Here is a 16,407-nt window from a genome sequence, read left to right on the forward strand (position 1 = left end):
GAGATTGGCTAATCTGAAAAAAGATAACGGGCTTTTGACATATCATTTGCTGAAGATTCAGGATGCTAGAAGCCCATAATACAGGTAGTCCTCAACTTATAACCACAACTGAATCCAAAATTTCTGTTGCTACGTGAGACAATTAAGTGAATTTTACCACCTTTTTGCCACACTTAAGTTGTTGTTAGTAACACAGTTGTTAAGTGAATCTGGCTTCCCCATTGCTTGTCAGAAGGTCGCCAAAGGGGATCATATGACTCCAGGACACTGCAACTGCCATAAATATGAGTCAGTTGCCAAGTGTCTGAATTTTGATCACATGACCATGGGAAGGCTGCAACCATCATGAGAAATGATCTTAAGTCACTTTTTCAGTACCATTGTAACTTTGAACGGTCACTAAATGAACTGTTGTAAGTTGAGGACTACCTATAAAAACACAGCCATCTATTTCCTTAAAAAGCCTCTCTGGCTCAGCCAAACAGTCTGTAACACAGAGAAATTATCAGTTTCCAGTAAGGACTCATTCCTTGATTATGATGGTATTGGGGGGGGGGGCAGTGGTGGGATTCAGCCAGTTTTCACCAGTTCAGCAGAACCGGTAGGTAATTTTTTGTTGCCCAGGCCCAGAATGGACTTCTGAAGTGGCATCCACACAGAGAACCAGTTGTTCACATATTTGAATCCTACCACTTGGGGAGGGGTGTCCTTGGTGTTCTCTGAGCTTGCTTGTTTTCTTGCAGATGTTTCATTCCCCACATTTAACATGATGGTATGCAATCATATTTAATATATAAACTTTTTTCTTCCTTGCTATCAAGCAGAGACTTCCCCAAATGATTTAAAGCTTAATGCAGTCTGGCTGGTGGGATATAAAGCAGCTCTCAATAGCACACTGTGATGTATTTGTCAGTTAATATGATAGAATAATTGCTTCTATCTGCCAAGATTTGTATACTGTACTATGCAGTGAAATTAATCAAGTTGCCCAAGGAACTACCTGAACAAGTTCTATAAAAGCTTGAAGACATAGACAAGGTAGTTGGCTAAGCCCAACTGACCATCTGTAGTGTTAACCATGTCCTCTTCTGGGATATTACTTCTAAGGCAGGCAGCTCTTTGAACTTACAGTACATCTGTATACTGAGAGTCCATAAATCTACTCTACTGTGTTAATTACGACTTGTTAGAAGTTTATAAGTGGAAAACTTAATCATATCAACATATGTCAGGCAAAAATCCATCATTTGTGGGAAACAGTGGGTTTCTTGAATTTTTATGCGGACATTGTAGGAGGTGGAATTCTGTGGGTATACCATTGTCAACACCAGAGAAATCAGAAGATTCTGGCAGTTAGAATTAGAATAACAGAGTTGGAAGGGACCAGTATAAAGATTTATTGCAAGCTTAAGCTCTCTACAAAAATATGAGCTACTAACAGTGAAGGGAAATGAGCGGGAATTAAGAAGGCATTCAAGATAGGCTGGACTTAGATTTCTTGTGGGTGTGCATGAACTTATGATGCTTTTGACCCCTCGCTTGGGCTCAGCCCAATCATCTCCTACAACTATGTCTTATAGCAGTGGTTCTCAACCTTCCTAATGCCGCGACCCCCAACCATGTGGTCGTAAGTCAAGGACTACCTATATTTCCCTGTGGCCGGGGCAGGAGGAGGCGCGCACGCTCCGCCTCCTCTCCTGCGGCTGGAGTGCACGCTGGGCAGGCCGAGGGAGCACGCAGGCCGTCGCCCAGCAACCGCCTCGGCCCAGGAGTGCCGCACATGCGTGGTGCCGCTCCCTGCGCCGGCCAAGGCGTAGCTGGCAAGCAGCAGCGATGGCGCAGGTCACCAGCTGGGCCACCAGCTGGCCCAGCCCAAGGGAGGTAAGGCACCCACCGGGCCCCATGCGCACCAGCAACCCTCCCTGCACCTGCCAGCCTCCCATCTCCGGCCCTCTTTTACTTACATTTAGTAGTTGCTCAGCAGGGAGGGGTGGAAATGTCCAGAAAGCTCGCCTTAGCTGCAGACAACTTGCAGCACCGTTTGCAGACTGGGACTTTTGGTGGGCTCAGCAGGGCAGAGACAGCCTGGACAATTCCTATTGGCTTTTGAAAGCCAATAGAATTAGACTCTATTCAAGAGAGTCTATTCTATTGGCTTTCAAAAGCCAATAGAATAAAAGGGAGTAGCACAGCTAAGGAAAAGGGGGAAAAAATGGCGGACTGCGTTGTTTGGCGACCCCCGTGAAATGGTCGTTCGACCCCAAATGGGGTTGCAACCCACAGGTTGAGAACCGCTGTCTTATAGCCATATAGTTTGCACCATGTGCTTGCAAACACTTCCTGGAATTTCCTGCCCTATGTACTTTTTTTTACGGATGATCACGCTAACCATTTTGTCCTCCAATCTGAGAGCACAAGATGTTGTCAGAATTCCAAATGTGCCCATAATCCATATAAATCTAATTTCAATTTATCACAGACATAGGGTGATTTTTGGAATTTATATCATAGAACTATAAAGTTGGAATGTGCCATATATTTAGGCAATCTTTGTTCAATGCAGATCCACTAGATCAGGGGTGTCAAACTGCCGGCCTGTGGGCCGGATGCGTCACACGGAAGCCACGCCCACCCCATTGCTGGCAATGTCAAAACAGTTCCGATATGTTGTGCGACGTCACATGACGTCGCAAGTTTGACATGCCTGATGTAAAGTGTTAATACCACTTTATAATTCCTTGGTAAGGCCACACTTGGAATACTGCACTGAGTTTTAGTCGCCACGATATGTCTGCACTAGATCAATGCTTCCCAAACTTTTTTCTTCATTATCCAAAATTGCTTATCAGAAAGTCTTATCAAACTTTGAGGACTAGTTTTAAGTCCCTTCTTTCAGCACCTTCAAATGATCACTGAATAGATGCTCATAACTCAAGGGCTACCTATATTATAAAAACAATGCCAACAAATTACCATTGGTAATTTCATTGATTTTTGTCTTAATAGAAACAATTTGAGAGATTTTAGAATATATTTTAGTGCACAGGGCAATCTTTAAATCAATTTAAATGTCCCTATTGTAATGGATAATATGTTTGTGTGTTGGTACTCAAAGAAAAAAAAACACTTTTATCCTATTTACATTAATTCATTCAGTTTGGGAAGCACTGCATTAAACCATTTATGGTAGATGACATGCAGCCTCTGTTTGAAATTCTCTAGTGAAGTAAAATGTCACGAGGCTGCTTGTTTCACTGATTGAAAGTCTATATAGTCAGAGAACTATCCAGATGCTCACAAATATGCTCCTTGACAATCTGTTCAAAGACTTTGCCTAGGACAGATATCAAGTTGACAGTTCTGTAGTTTCCCTAATTTTACTCCTTCCTTTTTTGAAGATGGGGATGACATTTGCTGTCCAATTTCCTGGAATCTCACCAGTCCTTCAGAGGTTCTCAAAGATGACTGAGGTGCTTCTGTGATCACCTTCACTAATTCTTTTGGTATCCTAAGATGTTAATGCTATGGAGATGCTCAGTCATCCAGGTCATGGTTGTTCCAAAGGTGGTTTTTTTGAAAGGCAGCTGGACTTTGTTTTTCCTTGAAGACATTTTGGTTCTCATCCAAGAACTGAAAAAGCTTCTTGGATGAGAGAAGAAACGTCTTCAAGGAAAAACTAAGTCCAGTTGCTTTTCAAAAAAGCATTTTTGGGATTAGGATGCTAATCCATCTAGTCTAAGAAACCTGAGTTCACTGAAAATAAACTCTTATCTTTTCCATCCTAAACTGTAAATCCTCGCTTTCTCCCAATGGCATAATCCTGATCATCTTGGAATCAATTTCCCTTCTGAGAGAAGGCAGATGCAAAATAGAAGAGGTTCTCCCTTCTCACCATCCACTTCCCCACTTTCTCCTCATTTTTATTATTTTGGTTTCTTTCACAAACCTCAGTTCATTCTGATATTTAGCTTTTCTGACAAAGTTTCTATACTGTTTGGAAAGTATTTTGTAGGCTTTTCTGATTATGTTTTCCTCCACATATCCTTTTTTCTCCTCAGTATTTTAGACTGTTTCTCAAATGTCTGTGCAGACCTCTTTTAAATTTTTTCCCATATTTGGAAGGTGGATTGCTTGTGATTATGCTTCTCATATTGTAGGATTTTTCATTTTTCCTAGACACTTTTCTCATTAAGGATTTGACATAGCTGGATATGAGATAGAAATAAGGAGAAATTTCCTGATAGTTAAAACAATTAACCAGCGGAATGGCTTGCCTTCAGGAGTTGTGAGTGCTCCATCACTGGAGATTTTTAAGAAAAGACTGGACAGCCATTTCTCTGAAATGGTATAGGATCTCCTGCTTGAGCAAGGGGTTTGTCTTGAACAGAGACAATCCCTGGTGCCCAACTTTTTGGGCACCAGGGGTTGGTTCCTTGGAGAAGGTTTTTTCCATGGACCGGAGAGTGCGTGATTTTGTATGCTGCCTACATCCCACGAATGGGCCTTTGCTTGTTTGTGCGGACCAGTTGCTGGCATGCCACAGCCCAGTACCAGTCCACAGACCGGGGGTTGGGGACCCCTGGTCTAGAAGATTCCAAGATCCTTTCCAATTCTGTTATTCTTTTTATCCTAAGCCACTAGTAGTGGAAAAAGAAATTGACAGTGAGGCAAGTAAAAGACCTATACATCTATCCCCCCCTCCCATGTGATCAACATAAATTAATAACTTGGGCAAGACTTGGCAACAGGAAACTTAAAGACATACGATTCTAAATAATATTTTAGCAGATTGGCTCATGCTATAGCAGTGGTTCTCAACCTTTCTAATGCCGTGACCCCATAATACAGTTCTCCATGTTGTGGTGACCCCCAAGTGGGTGTGGCCACTAATAAGAGGGAGTAGGACAGCTAGGGAAAAAGGAAAAAAATGGCGGACAGCATGGTTTGGCGACCCCCGTGAAATGGTCATTCGACCCCAAATGGGGTCCCGACCCACAGGTTGAGAACCACTGTGCTATAGTTATAGTGTGAGGTTTATGAATTTGATGATTATGAAGGTGATATGCCATGAAGTCAATGTAATTATATAATTATAGTATATAAGCACTGAAATCAAAGTTAAGTAAAAATACTGGAGAACAATTAAAAATTAGGAATACAACCATATGCTAATGTTGCAGTCCAGATGTTCTGTAAAAAGTGAATGAACAGACTGGCATTTTGAGAATAAAACAACTAGTGAGACTACAGGCTTGGAATCACATTTTAAAAAATAGAAAGTAACCTCACACTTTTTAACAAGCAGTCATTTTTTTTTTTTTCCTGGAATTATCAGCAACCAACCTGAACTGGTGCGAAAAGAGGGTTGCTACAGGAGTGCCTAATTTATCTCACTTTACATGCAATTTGCATTTCAAGTTCTTCATCTGCATTGATTTGGGACCAGAACTGGGGGAGAGGGGGGGGAGAAATTCGTTGTGCTTGCAGCTAAGGTAGAGCTGCCTTTTTAGGCAGCAATTGCGGACTCAGCCAAGCTAAGAATAATGCACACTAAAGCGAAGGCAGACCTGGCTAATTAGCCCAGTTAGCCAGTTTTTAAACAAACCACCCTGGTCCCATTAAATGTGGAACAAAGGTTAAGCATCTGTTTTTCAGGAGGAGATGGTTGGCATTATCATAGAGGGTGCTTTGAGAGGCCACACGATGCCATCATTTTGGGATTTTCAAAACTTTCACAAATAAAGCACTTTATTACTTCCAACAGCACCATTGTATTAAAGGGTAGGTAGCAGCACATCCCATGTGTGCTAAGGATAGAAGACAAGAGAATTAATTGCTTTTACAGGTAGTCCTTGACATATAACCATTCATTTAATGACCATTCAAAGTTAAAATGGCACTGAAAAAAGTGCTTTATGTCAGCTTCCCACACTTATGATCAAGTTGAGCATGAATTTCGGTGAAAAGGTGGAAGACCTGAAATCATCTTATGGTAGCAATATTGCAATGAATTAAGATCATTTTGAAATTGAGGAAATTAAGTTTATTGATTATATCTTGAACTGCACTCCTAGGCATCTATCCTCAGCTCCTCAATTGTACAGACTTCAACTTCGGAACTTGTATTGGAGAAAATTCTGAGAATTGGTCCACACATCTAAGAAAAGCCCAGTCTAGAGAAACAGAAGACTGATTTGGGATCTTAATCTTTGATGGCAGGAAAATATATAGAATAATTTTTTAAACAAATTATATTGGTTCAAACAGGTGGAAAAAATCAAACTCATAATCGTAAATCACTAAAATGCTTTTGAATAATCTAGAACTGTTCACCATACTAGGGCATACCAAAGAACCAATATCAACAACAACATCAGGGAAAGAAATAAAAAAGCATTCAATTTAAAGCAAATAGTGTGGTTATGAAGTCTTTTGCTTTAGGTCAAGCAAAAGTCTCCACACTAAGTTCAATTCCTGATGAATTCATAGATACAACCATATAGTTTTCTTGGCAACAATATGGAAGTGGTTTTGCCATTGCATCTTCTGGGATGTTCTGTCAAACTTCCAAATGAAGGCTATCAAAGTGGAATTTCTTGATGATATGTCATTAAATTATTAGCCAAGTCTGAATCTGCTTAACCTGCCACCTACCAAGATGAGTCAATAGTGCTGTAGTTTACAGAAAGCAAACCATGGTGTAAGAAAAGGAATTATTAAGATGGGAATATGTTTGCCTGGCAGGCTAACAAACTTGCATTAACATGGATATACACACCACTGTCTCAATCCTGCACAGTTCTCTTCATCGTGATTAATGACATTTCTGCATTTGGGAACATCACCAGTTTGAGCAAGACAATATTAGCAAGATAGCAAAGCCACATCTAATCCAATTGGCCACCTTCTGTTTCACAATGACCAACTCAGGCCCAAGCTCTAGCATGCTTCCTGAAGGCAAAAAGTGTATTTGTTTTTTCTGTCCACTTTTCCATGCCAAAACAATAGGGACTTGCTTCGAGTCACTGCCATGAAGCCAACCTCCTGATTCCAGGCAGGAATATATTCTGAATCAGATCAAAAGATGAAAAGGCACTTTGGATCTCTTTTTCTTTATTTCTCCCTTCGTGAACAGCAAAAAGAGGATGCTCCTACAAAGGTAAACATCCAAACAGAATGCTGATACAGTATATTAAAACAAAAGAAAAGGAGAAAGAGGGAAGCAAATAATATTTAAGAGAAAAGGCACATTATGCGCCATCAAGTTGTTCTTGACTCCTTGTGACCACGCTAGAAAAAAAAACAGTGTTGTAAACATTTAAAGCTTGCTGCCAAAGTAATATCGAGATGACTTTCACAAGTGCCTTGCCCTTATTTGTACTTCTCTTTTTCTGCAAATTTCAACTAAAAATTGAACATCATCACGATTAAGAGAACTACGCAGGACTGAGTGAGACAATGGTGCATATATCCATGTTAATACAACATTTTGTGATTTAAAAAAGAACTGGAAAATAAATTACATTAATAAAATTATTCACACTGAAGGGAAAATGACTAGAGGATCATTTTGGGTCATCAAGCTGGGTCATTCAGTAAAGTTGCAGATCTGAGATGAAGACAACACAATGCAAAAATGACAGTGCAGGATCTGCCACGGCAAGACAGGTACAGTCTTAGAACATCAATGGTTTTGTGAAGAAAAAAAGTACAATCTAAGCAAAAGCCAAATGAATCCAGTTACAGAAAAAAGGATAACTAAATGCCATTCAGTGCCTAAATGATGACTGCCAGCTCTTAAGTAGCCATTTCTACAAGAATGCACCAGTTGAAATAATAAATAAATAATAATCACTAGGCCCAAATCAAGAGGTATCCAATAAGTCAATTTGAGGAATAGCTAGTTAACATAAAGGGGGGAGGGCTGGAAATGAGGGGAGAGAATCCCCGTCTGTTAAAAGTTTATTTGTAAAGTTACAGTCCTCTCAACACACTGGGAGACTGAGAGATTTCATTTCTTAAAAGTGGAATATTAATTAAGAATAAGAATCCTCCTCCTTTGAGGATGAAGTGACAACAGGCAGTCTTCCATGAGTTTTAAATAGATGCCAGCTTTCCCATTTCTCTACTAGGCAATGAAAGGGTTTGCTTGTTAATGAGGCCGCTATGAGAGGTCTCTCTCTTAAACTTCAGTTTAAGCAGAGGTACTTCCTTCCAGCTGCAATTTTTTCCTTATTTTTTTCCTTTCAAACCTTCAATATCCATTTTATTTAGCATCCTGCTTCCAAAAGTGGACAACCATAAGTTTCCAGAAAGGTCATGATAGGAAGGACCTCCCTATGTTCTTTTAATCCATAGCATCTATTAGTCACAGTGATATGGAAGCTTTCTACTTTCTCTGTAGCTACTAATGACAAAATATCTGCCTACTCTCTTTATTAAAGACATTTTGTCTTATGGGGGGGAGGTGTATTTAAAAAACAAGTCCTTTTTTGTCATATGTAGCTGTCTTCTCCCAAAATCAGAGCGGCACTCTACCTATAATAGTTGAGTACTGATCTTTATATCTTGCTCAAGATGGATGTTTTACAATCCAGATAGGAGGATGTGCACTTATGAGGTAGACATCACCCAGTTGGCTTACATGGCTAAGGAGGAACTGAAACTTGCAATCTCCTCTTTCTAGCCTTTGTGCTTTGTGCTTTATGCTTTGCTGTTACGTTTTTAATGCATAGTTTGCAGAATGACTGGCCATACTAAATAACTCAGACTATGATTTGTTCAACAAATCACGATTAAATCAAATTTATCACACTGTATGAACCCAGGCACAGTTTCCTCCAACTGGCAGGCTATTCTGATGATTAGTTCCTGGCTTCTAATTGCAGGTGACATGGATTAAATTTGGAGTCATCTATATGAAAATTAAATCTGCTGTCTCTAAGCTCTGGGCCTTTCATGGAAAGCTACTATCAATAAATTGAACTGGGAACTCTCCCATTAAAGACACAAAGGAAAGAAGCTTTTATTTTTTTCTCTTCATAAATTTGTGAACTTCCCAACCATATTCCTCCCAGTCATCTTCTTTTCATAAACTGAAATTCACTTTAATCTTCCCTCACAGAGATAGGCAAATGAAAGTTGCCATCCTTCAGCCCTGAATAATTTATAATTTAAAGTGTAGAAAAAGTAGGACTGTTTAATATCTCACAAGCAGGCATCACATTCATATTAAAAGCAGGGATTTTTTTTTTCCACCAATGCAGCATACCCCAGTAGTTAAAGTACTGGGCTTATACTGTATTAGGAGACCTGAGTTCCCATTTCACTACAGTGATTGGGGACAATCACTGAATTAGTTTTACAAATGTTTCAATTTTGTGCTTATTATTTAGTTTTTATTCAAGATACTATGCTAATCCAACAAATGGATTGAGTCAGTAACCATGTTTAGTGTATTGGGGAAAATCAGCTGCTCTCTCTCTCTCCGTCCAAACTATTTCACAGGGTTGTTGTTGGGAAATAAATGGAAGTGGACTCCCCACCCATGTAAGCTCCCTTAGAGGAATGGTGGGATACAACTCTAAAAATTAATGTGGAGAATGGCACCACACCTGCCTTAAAAAATGGTTATAGCAAATCTACACTTTCAGCAAAGATCTTCACTAGGGCGCCCTTGTAGATACCAAATACAGATAATCCCCAAGTAACAAGCGTTCACTTAACACTCGTTTGAAGTTACATGATAAGCGCCCCTTAGTGCTTAAGAGCAAGTCCCAAAATTACAAGTATTGCAGCACCACGGCATTCGTTCACCCTTACGAGCAACTGCAGAGGCTCTGCAACATTCACCCTGGTTATTCCCTGCCTCCCCACTCCCGGCCAGGTCTCCCTAGGCACCAGGTCTTCAATACTCACCCTGCGAAAATCGAGGTCTTTTGCTTTCTTGGCTGCTCCAGGCCTTTGGTGCGTTCGCAGAGAATGGAGGCCTAAAGTAACGCAAAATCATGCAAGATCAGTGGGGCGAGATCTCACGCTACTGATCTTGTGTGATCTCATAGTACCTTAGGCCTCTGTTCTCTGCAAGAGAACCGAAGCTGGGGGACGCTTCTGCATGCCTCTGGAGGCTGGATCGGAGTGTCGGAGGCTTTTTCCAGGCCGCTGCCACCCAGATCTGAGGCTGGATTTGAGACATGATAATGTCTCAAAGGTGCTTTTTCAAAAGACAGCTGGATTGTTTTGCTTCTCATCCAAGAAGCTTCATCAATTGAAGCTTCTTGAATGAGAAACATCATCTTCTTCCTCAAAGAAAAAGCAGCCCAGTTGCCTTTTGAAAAAGCATCTTTGAGACAACTATAACCTGGATGACTGAGAATCTCTATAGACCAGACATGTCAAAGACAAGGCCCGGGCGCCAGATGCGGCCCGCGATGTGGTTTCATATGGCCCGTGAAACCATCCTGGAAACAGTGAGGAAACAGCCCCCACTGCCTTGTCCCTGGCTCAGGCCAGCCAGGAGCCAATGTACAATTTTGTGGTGGCCATCTATGCTGAAATACATTCAGTCTTAGCTCCACAAGGCCATTTGGAAACAGCAAGGGACCGGCCCCTGGGCGCACGTTGGGGAGGTATCACCCTTTGTGAGGACTGAAGAAATGCACCATCGCCTGAAAGTGGCCAGCAAATGGCCCTCACCTTCTGCCAGAGACCCTCAGATCTGTCCACTCCTGCCCAGGCCCACAGGCACCCTTGATGCGAACGATGAAGAGCTGGCCACGCCCACCCAGTAGGCCACACCCACTCCAGCCACACCCACCCAGTAGGCCGTGCCCACCCTGGCCACACCTACCCAGTCCCCCGAGGACAACCGCAATGCTGATGCGGCCCCCAATGAAATTGAGTTTGACACCCCTGCTATAGACATTCACATGATAATGCCTATGTTTACCAGACAAAAATAAAGTTGCCCAGGCCACAGAACTTGTGGAAAAATATCAAAAGGGTTCTAGATATTCAATGTACACATGTGAACTGTGAGGCAGGCAGCATATAAATTTAATAAATAAACAGATGCTTGGCTTTATTGGCTTGTGTAGCAGATGGGATGGGGGCAGGGAAGCCAGATCCTATTCAGCTGCTTCCTTTCAAAAGTCAGGGTTTCTTACTGAAAACAAGCAACTTGTTAAAATAAAATCTGAAGAATAATGCTACATTATTTACAATAGCAAGCTGCAGTCATAGGTTGTGCTAATTCAAAATCTGTTTTGTAGGGACATGTAGCCAGGGGTTATAAAGTAGTTTGTGGCTTAGCAAGGGAGAAAGCAATCCATGGCTCTCCAAATGTTGATGAATTCAGGATTCCTCATTATTTGCTCCACCAACTTGATTATATTTCAGCATGATCTGGAGGACCACAGACTGCAGCAGCATATCATGCAGACCCAGCCAACTGTGCTTACTTAGACTTTGTTTACAGCAAAGACAGACAAGATCAGTTTTGATCAATATCTGGAGGGAGCTATTGGACACTCATCCTGGAAGAAGGCAATAGCAAAATATTTCTATAATACTGCAAACTACATGGAAAACTACTTGCTCCAATCCCATGAAGACCATTTTGATTTGTAAAATCATAGCCTCCTCTTTTCTGCTTGCATAAAATTTTTAGAAACCTCTTAATAATCAAGCCAAGTCAAAGGCATTACTTGAGGTACAGTTCTTATTAAGTTGATGGACACATTTACAAAATGGCTGCTAAAGGGGCTAATTCACAGAATAGTTGCCAGCATGTCCAGAAAAATCTTGACCAAAAAGTTGATTTTGATTTTATGGCACACAAATCTGTGTAGTTTTCTGGCAAGACTTTTTGGAAGTGGTTTCCTATGGCCCCCTTCCTAGAACTGAGAGAGAGCGACTGCCTCAAAGTCACCCAGTTCACATTGTTCCCCAAGGCAGGATTAGAACTCATGGTCTTCCTGTTTCTAGCTTGAGGCCTTAACCACTACACAAACTGGTGCTTATCTGTTTATTTTCCAGTCAAAACATAACAATTTTTTTCTATAAGTTGCATATGTTTCAAGTCAGCAGTTTCATATTTGCATTCTGAAGCAGAGAATTATTTTTAATTTGCCATTTTATATATAATCTCATCTGTTGTTGCCTCTGTTGAACTGCCATACAGGGATCTCTTGTACATTCTCAGCAGCAAAGCCAGGAATGAATGATTCCTTAATGTTTTCTGCAATTTCCACTTTTACAGCCTCAGGTTAGTCAGATTCTTTTTTCAAATGTAATTAAATGGATTTTTTTAATTGTCTTAACTACCTTTTGTATACAGCTGTCAGTATATTATCTTGTATCTTTACTGTTTATATTGCTTTTGCCAAATTTATAGGGGTTTTGTACTAATCTGGGAAAATTTCCATTATTTGAAGGAAGATTTCTTCTAACAGCTTCTTGGATTTTATATGGCACCTCTCCAGAGCTAGAGCGCATATTCCGGACCCAGAAGCACTCTGGATTTAATTCCAAATATGTGCTTCAGTATCTGATATGAAATCAGTCTGTAACTCTTTAAAGGAACCACATTTTCCTCCTACATCAGGGGTCTTCAAACTTTTTATGAATTGTGGACTTCAACTCCCAGAATTCCTCAGCCAGAGTGCCTTGAAGACCCCTGCTCTATATCATGTGGCTGCCCTTTAAAGCAGGGGTGTCAAACTGCTGGCCCACTGACCGGGTGCGTCATGCTGAAACCGAGTCCAACCCATTGCTGGCAATGGAAAAAAAGTCACGTGACGTTGCGAGTTTGACATCCCTGCTCTAAAGCTATTACATGATCCTAGGAAATGATGCAACTGCTTTGGATGATCATTAAAGATAGCTCCAATGTAGAACTATGGAGAAATTTCCTGACAGCGAAAACAGTTAATTAGTGGAATGGCTTACAGCCTGAAATTATGGGTACTCCATCACTGGAAGTTTTCAAGAAGAGACTGTACAGCCATTTGTCCGGAATGGTATAAAGTCTCATGTTTGAGCGGAGTGTTAATTAGAAGACCTCTAAGGTCCCTTTCAACCCTATTATTTTATGTTCTATGTTTAAAGAGTTGTGGACATATGCTACAGTATATGCTATACTCCTGACAGTTCAACCTCTATAGCAGGGGTGTCAAACTGGCAGCCCGTGGTCTGGATGCATCACGCACAGGCCACGCCCACCCCGGCTCCGCAAAGGCAAAAAAGTCACGATATGTCACGATATATCACATGATGCGATCGAGTTTAACACCCGTGCTCTATAGGTAGACTGTTTTACTGTTGTATAGATCTTACCAGAAACATTTTCCTTATATTTAAACAAAATCTAGGTCAGTGGTTCTCAACCTGTGGGTCGGGACCCCATTTGGGGTCAAACGATCATTTCACGGAGGTCGCCAAACAACGCAGTCCGCCATTTTTTCCCCCCTTTTCCTTAGCTGTGCTACTCCCTTTTATTCTATTGGCTTTTGAAAGCCAATAGAATAGACTCTCTTGAATAGAGTCTAATTCTATTGGCTTTCAAAAGCCAATAGGAATTGTCCAGGCTGTCTCTGCCCTGCTGAGCCCGCCAAAAGTCCCATTCTGCAAACGGTGCTGCACCAGTTGAGTAGTCCTCGACTTACGACCGGTTGAGTAGTCCTCGACTTACGACCAGTTGGGGATCGCGGCATTAAAAAGGTTGAGAACCACTGATCTAGGTAAATGCACCTCACACCTGTTACTTCTGATTCTAGTTTCTGTAGCCATGAAAAACAGTTCTTGACATTCCTTCCTGTTACTTCCCTTCTTGATCCTGAGCCCAATTATCATCTCTGCCTTCATTTCTTTTTTTCCAGATTGAATATTCCACATTTCATTCCATAATTATGTTTCCTCACTTAGATAGAAGCACCTTCTATGTGCAAGTAGGCTTTGTTACATAACCAAACATCAAAAGGCACCAACTCACTCAGGTAGCAAGCAGAAATGTAGCAATCACATAACAATTTATCTTTATCATTATCCAATCAAAAATAACATTCCAATATGTATCCCCCCTTCATTCCAAAAGTTACATAATTTTTATTAATCAACCCATTAGATTTATGAATAAATCAATCTCCTAGACTGCCTGTTAACAAAGTAATTTCATGATTTAAGCCATGCTTGGTCTAATCAGCAGTGAAATTAACAATCTATTCCTAGTTATCTGCATAAATGTACAATAGTAATATTGCATGTATGTCTATGTCTTCCAATCCTCTATTAAGTCATACAGGATTTTCAAGAGAATAAGGTTAGAACAAAATAAAGATAATAAAACAGGTTTCCTGGGAGAGAACACATGCCTTTTGTCCAGTTTTGATAGCACACATGGTCTGCTGTATCTGCAGTCGTTAACTGAATCACACAGCTGTTAAATGAATCTGGCCTCCCCAATGACTTTGCTTGTTGGAAGCCACCTGGGAAAATCATAAATGGTGATTCCGTGATCCCAGGTTGCTGCAACCATTGTAAATATATGCCAGTCTTCAAGCACACGTATTTTGATTACATGACCATGGGAGTTGTAAGTACAAGACAGTAAATCACTTTTTTCAGTGCTGTTGCAACAGCAGCACTGTTATAACTCTGAAACAATTACTAAACGAATGGTTGTAAGTCGAGATCTTCTTGTAAAACCGAAGTGTCTTTTCCCCAAACTCCCTTCATTCTTACATCCTTTCAGTTGTTCAACTCTCAATTTAGTGGATCCTGTCCCTTGCTTCATCTCACTTCTCTCTATAACTGTGTTCATATGACAGCCATCGTTAAGTGAACCTCGTTTCTGCCTAATTTTTCAGGGTTCTCGTTACACATAGCCCCTAAATCAGCCACACTGGCTAGGTTAACACAGTATGGTAGGCTACTTTGCAGTTGTTAAGGCTAGGTGAATCCAGGCCATGGATCACCATTCCACCACTAATTTATACACCAGAAACCCACACTTTCAGTTCCAGGTCTTCCTTTGCTCCATCCATCCATTCGTGATCTATCCTCCTCTTTGCAACTCACCCCACCGCCTGCGAAAGACTTTCCCGCCCCCGCTTCCCGCGCCACACAGACAGGGGCGCTCGCTGAAAAGATACTGAGGTGGAAGGAAGCCCACCACCCTTTTGACCCCATATCTCTGCCCCTCACGCCAATAGGGGAAAGAAGAGCATCCCTCTCTCGCCCCCCCCCCCCAGATAGATACAGGCGCACCCAGCTTCAGAAAAAGGAGAAGGTAGCCACTGCCGCCTTCCCCGCCCGTCCTCCTCCGAGCTTTTTCCATGGACCGGGCGTCCCTCCGGATTCCGAAGAAAAGCAGCTGTCGGAGACCAAGGAAGGCGGAGAACCTCCTGTTGCCGCGCACGACTCGCCGTCTGGCCGCCTCGCCATCGCCATCGCCTTCTCCCTCTCCCGCCAGCGGGGAGACCTTCCAGCCTCTAATCATTCGGTCCGAATTACTCACCGTACGCAGCTCCTGCGTCCGGTCCTTCATCGCGGTCGCTTCTCCTGGGTTGCGCTCCTAGCCTCTCCGGCACCGGGCGGGCGATCAGGGGAGGAGCGGAGAGGGGGCGGGAGGCGGCACATGCGCTGGAGCTGGCGCGTCGGAGGCAGCGGCCCCTCCTTCCCCACCCACTCGACGGGGCTGCAAGCGGCGACGGTGTTGGTGGGGGGCAGGAGGATCCTAATTCATTCCACGTGCTCTTGACGGACTCTGACGTGCACAGTCGTTGCATTTGCTCGGCGATGGATAATTCCCACCTGAACATTAATACAAGTAGTCCTTGACTTACAACAGTTCATTTAGTGACCGTTTGAAATTACAACAGCATTGGAAAAAATAACTTATGACCATTTTTCACACTTAACGACCGTTGCAGCATCCCCATGGTCACTGCGATCAAAATTCAGACACTTGGCAACTGACTCATATTTATGACGGTTGCAATAGCTCAGGATCATGTCATCACCTTTTGAGTCTCTGATAAGCAGAGTCAATAGAGAAGCCAAATTCACTTAACAACCGTGTTACTTAACAATTGCAGTGATTCATTTAACAAGTGTGGCAAGAAAGGTCGTAAAATGGGGCAAAATTCACTTAACAACTGCCTCACTTAGCATTTTGGACTCAATTGTGGTGGTAAGTTGAGGACAACTTGTACTGTAATCTTTTTTCCCTATGCACTCTAAACATGCTCAGAGATGCACAGTGGACTAAGATGTATGGCTGGACCTGATGCATGTTTATTCCCAGTCCTACTTAGTGCAATAAGGCTTATTTCGGAGCAAGCTATACTGGATTGAAACTGGAGCTTCCCATTAAACATAAAATTGAAAAGGGTTGCAGTTCCATAATGG

General features: G+C 41.9%; 1 protein-coding gene across 5 annotated transcripts in view; it reads right to left on the reverse strand.

Annotated features, from left to right (window-relative positions):
• The window catches only part of STX1A (syntaxin 1A), a 56,733-nt gene extending 40,872 nt beyond the window's left edge, over nt 1–15,861 (reverse strand). For 2 of the 5 annotated variants that reach the window (XM_039346235.1, XM_039346237.1), the window contains exon 1: nt 15,515–15,859. In XM_039346235.1, the coding sequence (XP_039202169.1) occupies nt 15,515–15,544 (30 nt within the window). In that variant the 5' untranslated portion in view covers nt 15,545–15,859. Of the gene's footprint in view, nt 1–15,514 lie in introns of all 5 variants that reach the window. The other 3 variants (XM_039346234.1, XM_039346232.1, XM_039346233.1) reach the window with 3 other exon arrangements.
• Between the last annotated feature and the right edge of the window lie 546 nt (nt 15,862–16,407).

This window comes from Crotalus tigris, unplaced genomic scaffold (genome assembly GCF_016545835.1).
Source record: "Crotalus tigris isolate CLP2741 ecotype Arizona unplaced genomic scaffold, ASM1654583v1 scf7180000017987.690289119674:8195010, whole genome shotgun sequence".
Lineage (NCBI taxonomy): Eukaryota > Metazoa > Chordata > Lepidosauria > Squamata > Viperidae > Crotalus > Crotalus tigris.